This window comes from Gopherus flavomarginatus, chromosome 24, assembly GCF_025201925.1.
Source record: "Gopherus flavomarginatus isolate rGopFla2 chromosome 24, rGopFla2.mat.asm, whole genome shotgun sequence".
Lineage (NCBI taxonomy): Eukaryota > Metazoa > Chordata > Testudines > Testudinidae > Gopherus > Gopherus flavomarginatus.
Genome location: NC_066640.1, coordinates 13672114 through 13679948, shown reverse-complemented (window position 1 = coordinate 13679948; position 7835 = coordinate 13672114). Strand labels below are relative to the sequence as shown.

Genomic DNA, 7835 nt, shown 5'->3' with positions numbered 1-7835 from the left:
CTGACACTGGCTAGAGCTAGGGGCTGTACACGTGTCCACCAGCCAGCTCTGCTGCTGCCCTTCGATCCTGACCCACGGTCCCCGCCACTGTCCCAGCCCTGGGCACCCCCACGCTTTGCCGGTGCCCCCAATCCCAATTCACAGCCTCCTGCTATTCCAGCCCTGAGCTCCACCCGTTATTCCAGTTGTAGCATCCCCCTGCACTCCCAGCTGTCTGTAAGGGAGGGACCATGGAGACTCAGCCCTTGGCTCCCCAAAGCCTAGGGGCAGCCAGCCCCCTCCCCTTTAGACCCACCCAAGAACAAGCCCCAGTTGAAGGGTTCCCTCCAGGCATAAGCAGCCGAGGCAGCTTTTCCAGGCTCAAGGCAGGTTCTCCTCCTGCTTCATCCCAGGGATTTTAACCCTTTCCTCTCCCTGCTGGCCTGGGGCATGCACATCCCACTGCAACCCCCTCTTTGGGGACTGCAGAGCCCCCCAGGGCCCAGTCCAGGGCCCTTTCCAGCATGTGCCAATTCTATAATGGTCCGTGGGCCGTGACCTGCAGAAACCAGAGGCAGGAGCTTTTTTGGTGAAGGAAGCCCACACGTAGTAATTAAAGTGACACAGGCAGTGACCTGGCTGCTGGCTGCCAGCACACGGCAGCAGCAGCTGCAGGCAGCAGGTCGCGGCACCGTGACCATGGACCCTTCAGTGACCAAAGCCACCCTGAAGGTGCTGGGGCTGTGCGTGGTCCTGCTTTTCCTGGTCGCCGCGGTGATGGTCTCTGTGGCGGTGATGATGTGGCACTCGGAGGCTGTACGGATGCTGCAGGGATGCCGGGAGCAGGCAGCCAATGAGACCTCAGCCCTGGGGGGCCGCGTGGCCGAGCTGGAGCGGGATGTGGCCGAGCTTACCGGGCGGCTGCAGGAGGACGCCCAGAAGAAGAAGCAGCTTCAGAGGCAGCTGGGCCAGGCCATGGATGAGAGCAGGAAGCTCAAAGCCACCTTGCTGTCCTGCCGGGAGCGTGAGGTATGAGCCAGATTATGGTGAGGTTGGGGGAGTGGTCCAGGGAGCCCAGGATTTAGGGTAATGCTGGGCTCCCTAACTGGCCCCTTACAGATTCTCCTAGGGGCATCTGACAGTGAGTGCCCAGCTGTGGCAGTGGGGCTGTAAGAGATTCATAGATTCTGGGACTGGAAGGGACTTGGGGGTCAGTCTGGGTATTATTTCACTCGTAACCCAACCAGTTGGCACAGCCTCCCCCCACAATAATGACTTTCTCAGCTGTGGGTCTCAGGCACTGGCATGCTGCAGCAATATTCAGCTTGCCAACTGGGCAGGGCCTAGGGCTGAGCTGGTGGGTGAGTTGAGGGGTTCCCTGGCATCCTTAGGGGCACTGGTCTCCTCCCCAGGAGGAATCGCATCCAGCAAGCGAGGAGACCAGAGCTCCTGGTATCTGGGCTCTGCAAAAGACTTAAGGGCATTAAAAAGGCCAGTGAAAAGTGTTGGCGCTGATGCATACCCAGCACCATCCCCAGGAAGCTGCCTTGGGCTTTGCCCCTGGTCCACCCCGGATTTCACAGCCTGGAACGCAAGGGAGCAGGAGGGATATGCTGAGATCCCAATAATGCCCTGACTTTCCTCCATCCCTGCTGTGGGATAACTGGGCTGCTGAGGGTCTTTCACCCAACAGGGCCATTTCCTGAGCAAACAGGATTGAGCCCTGGGGCGTGACCAGCAGCTGCTCTCGGGGTTCTGCTCAGGCCAGGCCCTGCCCACGACTGCAGCAGAGATTGGAGCAGGAGCCCTGCAGCTATTCCTAGCTGAGACACAGACCAGAGCCATTTGGGACACGTATAATTAGGTGTCTTGCAGCCTGTTCTTTTCCCCACGTCATTGTTAGCTCCAGCTCCCAGCTGGGAAAGGGCCGGTCCCAAGGGGCAGCCAGTCCCACCCGCCTCTCCTTGCTCTCAGCCCAGACCGGACCAGTCCAAAGGGCTGGCTTTGGATGCTTCCTGCTCAACAATGGGCTGCTGTAGGCAATGAAGGGTCTGGAACAATCACTCCTGCTTCCCATTGTTCTCCCAGCCCCTCTTCCTGTCCAGCTGCTGGAGGCACAGAAGACACACCCAAGGGCCAGGGGTCGGCGCATGCTTGGGGTGGATTCCATTTCTTCTACCCCCCTGGAAGGGCGAGGCTACCCGCCATGTGCCCTTGCGGGGGGCAGGGCGCTCAACAGCCCCCTGCATCTGTTTCCCACCCCTTCAGAACTCGGGTCACAGTGAATGCAGTTGTTCGAATAGGTGGGTCCACTGGGGGGACACTGGTGCTCCAGACCCTGCCCCGAGTTCAGTCCCTCTTCTCCCCCCCATCCCCCGGCCCAAAATAACCCAGGCTTTGTAAAGAAAACACAAACTCTCACAGGTTTTACCCCAGTCAGGAGGGCCCAGCCCACTCCCTTAAGGGCCTCTGTCTGTTTCCCTGTATCTTCCTTGCCTGGACCTTGTCCTTCTCCACAGGCTTTTCCAGCCAGGTCCCTGCAGTCTCTCCCCCTGCCCGGAGAGCTTGCTCCCTCCCTGCAGTACCCACAGACATAGCTGCAAACTCCTGAATTTCTCCCCTTTACTGCAATTTCCTGCTCTTTTTAGCCTGGGGGCCCCTGAGCCAACCCAGGTGGGGCTTATCCTGTTATCAGGGCTGGCGTAGCCCGAGGCTCTCTGGCCCACGGGCAAGCCACCCTGTTATGCCCGCTATAAAAAGCCTTTCTGCCTTAAATAATCACAGATCGGTGGGGCAACTTGCCCTGCCACCGGGAGCATGGCTCTGCTGAGCCCATGGGTTCACATGTCTCCCCAGCACTACAGCGGACCTGGCCCCGAGAACAGCTTGGTTAAAGATTCCCCTTAGGGGACGGCAGCTGGATGGGAGCTGAGTTCAGAGCTCACGCTGCCACCCGAGGCCGGGATTTCCAAGCAGCCTCGATCTGGGGAACCTGGTGTGTCCCCCTGCTTCGGGAGCACAATGGCCATGTGCGAATGGAGGTGGCGGCGTGGGGAGGTGCGAGAGATGCGGCGGTAGTGCTGGCTGGCGGGAGATGCCATGGGGAAAGTTCTCAGTCTTAATCATGCGGCGGGGGGGGGGGAAGAGGAGGCTGGAGTTAAATAAAGAGATGGGGGGAATGAAGCCATTATCGATCTAATCTATCTAGCCAGCCACCAGTCCCCCGACATCCCTACCCATATCCCTCTATCCCTGCATGTACCCCTCTATCTACCCCATCCCTCCATGTACCCCTCTATCTATCCCTCTATCCATCCACATACCCCTCCATCCCTACCTGTTCCCCTATATCCCCCCAGCCCTCCACCGCCGTTTCTAAGCCCTATGCCTGCTCCTTTCCCTTCTACCCGTATCGCCCCGCAGAGCATGCTCTCTGCCAACATGACAGCCCTGCGGAACACGCTTGCAGCCATTCAGCTGGAGGGCACCGAGATGGACACCAGAAACATCGCCTTGCAAGGTGGGGGAAGGCAGGGCATCAAGAGTGAAGGATGTGTGGTAGGGGGTGGGAGAATCCCCTCTGCCAGGCTCCACTGCTGAGCAGGGTGAGGGTCTGCCCCATGGGGACGGGCCCATCCCACACTGGGATGCTCTTGTGCCATTGCCAGGTGCCGCCCTGCATGGGTCCGGCTGCGCTGGGAAATCCTGGCAGGGCCCCACATGGCAGCTGTACCCCGGCCTCATGGGAACTGGCCTCAGTCCACTATTCACCCTATTTGCTCTTCACTGAGCAGCCACAGCTGAGCTGGGCCCTTCCCGTCCAGTCGAACTCCACCCCGCTGGGGCATGCTGGGTTAGCACTCGATCCCACTAGCCCCGGCTGACCGGCGCCTGGGCATCCTCCCCGGGGTCCTGCGGCTGTGAGCGTGGCTGCTCCTGGGCTCGCGGGTCAGGCACGGAGGGAGAAGGCGCAGGAAGGGGGCGGGTATCCCCTGCCCTGCCCTGCCCTGCGGTGGGTGTGAGCCCTGCTCTCTGCCTGCCGCCCGCAGCGGAGCTGACCCAGTGGCAGGGGAAAGCCACGGAGCAGGAGCTGCGGCTGGAGGAGGCCCTGCAGCAGCACCAGGCGTCGGAGACACGGAGGGGGCAGTGCGAGGCCCGGCAGAGTGAGCTCCAGCGCAGCATGTGAGGAACTGGAAACGGCCTGGCCCCCCACACCCCCGGCTCCCAGCCAATCATATCCTGGGGAGGGGTTAGCTCTCAGCCAATCATATCATCAGAGAGTATTAACATCTGGCTCCCAGCCAATCCTGGCCAAGCATCTGGCTACCTCCTAGCCAATCGTATCGTCCCTGTCCATTGACCCTGATTCCGATCCCTTCCTATCCGTGTTAAGCTCAGCCCGCCAGCCAATCAAATCCCCAGCCGTGGTCACCTGACTCCAACCCAGCCCTGTCCCTCTTGCTCCCAGCCCTCCACCAGGGCCATTAACCCCTGGCTTTCAGCCAATCACAGCCTCAGGAATTGTCCCCCCCCCAGCACTCCTAGCCAAGCCAACCCTTGGCAATACTGAGGTTCCTCCTGCAGCCTGGCCTCCCCATTCCTGCTGCAGGGGCCTGGAGCCCCCCGCCCCATCACTTGTGGGCAGGGGGCAAGACTGAGGCTGCTGGCTTTTTGGGAAGGGGCACGGTGTAGCCAGTGGCTTTGTCTGGAATGTCCTGACCTACCTGTGCTTTCCCCCCACAGCCGGGACTACAGGGCCGAAATCGAGTCCCTCCAGCGGCAGCTGAGCTCCCGAGCCACCAGGCGCAGGTGCCCCCCATTCTGGTATTTTGTGTGGGTGATGGCAAGCACTTCTTGCTTTATTTTCTCGCTCGTAAGTCCCACAGAAATGAGAGACTTTGAAATAACAGCATGTGGGGGGGGAGGGTTGGAAGGAGGGGTTCGGCAGGGAGGAGTCACCCCCTTGATCACTGGGGGATTGCTGGCACTCAGCCCCGTGCCCAGTTCCACTCTTGTGTCCTGAAACTAGCTTTCCTCGTACGGCTGCACAGCAGAGCCAGGCTTGGTACACAAAGCCTGTGCACAGACACACCCGCATGCGCACACATACATGCAAACACACACAGGCAAATGCACATGCTCACACATGCATGCACACACCTGCTCTCCCATGTGCTCACACATACAAACACGTGAATGCATGTATACTCATGGGCACATACATGCACATAGGTCCAAACATGGACGCACATGTGCCTACTCATGTATGCACCCATGCCTCACACACACCCAAACAGGTATGCATGCGCACGCGCACACACACACACACACACGGGTTTTGGACACACACAGCTGTAAGGACATGCTGCCTTTTTGTGGCTGCCCACACTTTATCCTAACCTCCTCTGCCTTGTGCACATAAAGCCACTAACTTCTTCCTGCAAATCAAGACCCGTTGCCATGACACCAGCTAGAAACTGGCCCAGTAGAAATGGCTTGAAGGACAGATGGGGAGGGCATCCGTGTAGATGAACAGCTAAAATCATATCCTCAGCTGGCTCCCAATGGCATAGTTCCATTGACCTCGTACGCCAATGTACACCCAGCCAAGGACACTGGCCTTTATGTGCAGAGACCCCTCGCATGGTACTTCGACTGTACGAGCAGGGACTGCCTAGCGCAATGGGCTTTTGCTGCTGATTTCTCTTTGAGTACTTTTTGCTGTGTATTCCCATTAACCCTCTGTGTGAATGATAGAAACGGCATGGAGTGCAGACATGTATCTAGCGTGTGTGGATAGATGTGAATGACTTATGTTTCCATATATGTTCTCTCTTCTGCAGGAAGGGTTGAAATCTTACATCTGAAGCATCTAGGGGAAGCCAGGCTTAAAGGAGATGACAGGGCTCGTGAGCAACCATTTCCGATTCCCCTCTCCCCCTTACAGAGCAGGGCACGCTGCTCTCCACACCAGAGACAGCTGCAATTACCCAAAAACAGCTGCACCACGGAACGGCCCGTCCCGCTCCAGAAGCCAGCAGCCGCTTCCTGCAACAGTAACAGCCATAAACTAATTGAAAAGACACCGAGTCCGCTGGATCCTACTAGGCTGAGGCACCCCAAAGGATGCTGGGAAATCTGTCATTGTACCCTGCCACATGGACCTCTCTCTCTCTCTCTTTCTGTCCTGGCTCCATTCTGTCTGCCTCTCCCTGCTCCTCCCTTCCCTCCTTCGCGACATGCTTCTGCCTGGAGTCTGCTGAGCTCTGCACAGTGTGTGCCTGCATCTAAGCTGCCTGGTGTCGTTCTTGATCGTATAATCTACTCACCGGGAGGAAATCAGACCACCCAGTGCTAATATCCCCTCTGGGGCTGGACTCACTCACGAGGGAGTCTAACCAGCATTTAACAGCCTGTGTTTGTATGCAGATCTGCTCATTAATATTTTAATAGTGTTAGGCAAATAGGCTCGTTTCTCCCTGGAGCTACTCAATTACCCCAAGGAGGCACGGAAGACAGGAAGATGGGTACCAAACTTTTATTCTCGGTCATCTGATCGGGTGTTTCTCCTCTGCTAGTGCCAGAGAAGAAGACACACCTTACTGGCTTGGAACAGCCTTTATATACTAGGTTACAAATATCTTTACGTGCAAAACTTCTGTTAGTCCATACATTTCTTGAATTCCTTTTTCAAATAAGTTGGATCTGTTTAACATCTTCCTCCTAGGTATTTTGCCTACGTGCATTTAAGAAGGGTTACATACGTGCAAAGATTAACTGGGATGATACTGGGATGATAAGCAGAGGATTGCCATAAGCGAAGAGTTAACAAATTCCTTTTGCTCTTACTATAGTAGCTGCCTGATGGGTCTCATTAGTGACATCAACACCACACCAAGAACCAGGTATCCCTGCAAGGCCTTTGGCCTCCAAGAACGTAAGAATGGATTGGCCCTACTGGGTCAGACCAAAGGTCCATCTAGCCCAGTATCCTGTCTTCCGACAGTGGCCAGTGCCAGGTTCCCCAGAGGGAATGAACGGAACAGGGAATCATCCAGTGATCCCTCCCCTGTGGCCCATTCCCAGCTCTGGCAAACAGCCCAGCATTTCAGAGAACCCACACCTCCATCCTTTGGAAGTCTGGCAGGTTGTACAGGTGTTAATGGGGTTAAGATCTGGCCCTGTCTCCACAGGGATTTTTCACCCACCACTGAAATCTACCCACCCTCTGTGGAAGAACTTAGCAATTGTTTAACAGCACCCAGCCAGGCAGCACCACCACAGCAGGATTTGGGACAGGAATAAATTCTCCAGCACAAACTACAGAGAACATGTAGGGAAGCAGAATTCGACACTTCAAGACGGAAATAGGCCAGGGTGCCTGGGTGATGGCACCGTGTGGGTTAGAAATGTTGTTCTAGGACTACGTCCGCTTTTGAGCTAGGAGGCGGGATCCCCAGCTCCTGTGGATGTTCCCATGCTAGCTGTGCTCGAACAAGCACCCAAAACCAGCAGAGTGTCCGCAGCAGCTTGGGCTAGCCGCTCGGAGTACAAGCCCGCCTCAACCCCAAGCATGTACTCAGGCGGTAGCCTGAGCCCCCACAGTCCCACCCACATGGGCACACTGCTAGTTGCACGTCCTAGCACCCGGGAACAGCTACGCCAGCTGGAATCACACCTCCCAGCTCGAATGAAGATGGACTCTCTGGCTCCTCTGAAAGCTGGTATTTCCTGCAGCTCAATAGGCCATTAGTCCAACCCAACCTGAGGCATCACCACGGGTAACTAAACTCCTCTCTTTTAATAGTTTATACGAGTCATTTCTATCAATATTAAATACTTCTATTTTCACTGCA

General features: G+C 56.7%; 1 protein-coding gene across 4 annotated transcripts; it reads left to right on the top strand.

Moving 5' to 3' along the window:
• Window positions 1–672: 672 nt before the first annotated feature.
• CCDC194 (coiled-coil domain containing 194) lies at window positions 673–7835 on the top strand. Of its 4 annotated transcripts, none has more exons than XM_050934103.1 (5): window positions 673–1008; window positions 3403–3499; window positions 4029–4161; window positions 4723–4788; window positions 5823–7835. In XM_050934103.1, exons 1-5 carry the CDS (start codon window positions 679–681, stop codon window positions 5830–5832), a joined length of 636 nt encoding a protein of 211 aa, XP_050790060.1. In that variant the 5' UTR covers window positions 673–678; the 3' UTR covers window positions 5833–7835. The 4 variants fall into 4 exon arrangements, with proteins under 4 accessions (XP_050790060.1, XP_050790059.1, XP_050790058.1 ...); XM_050934102.1 differs by having other exon boundaries at window positions 4723–4803; XM_050934101.1 differs by having other exon boundaries at window positions 4723–4812.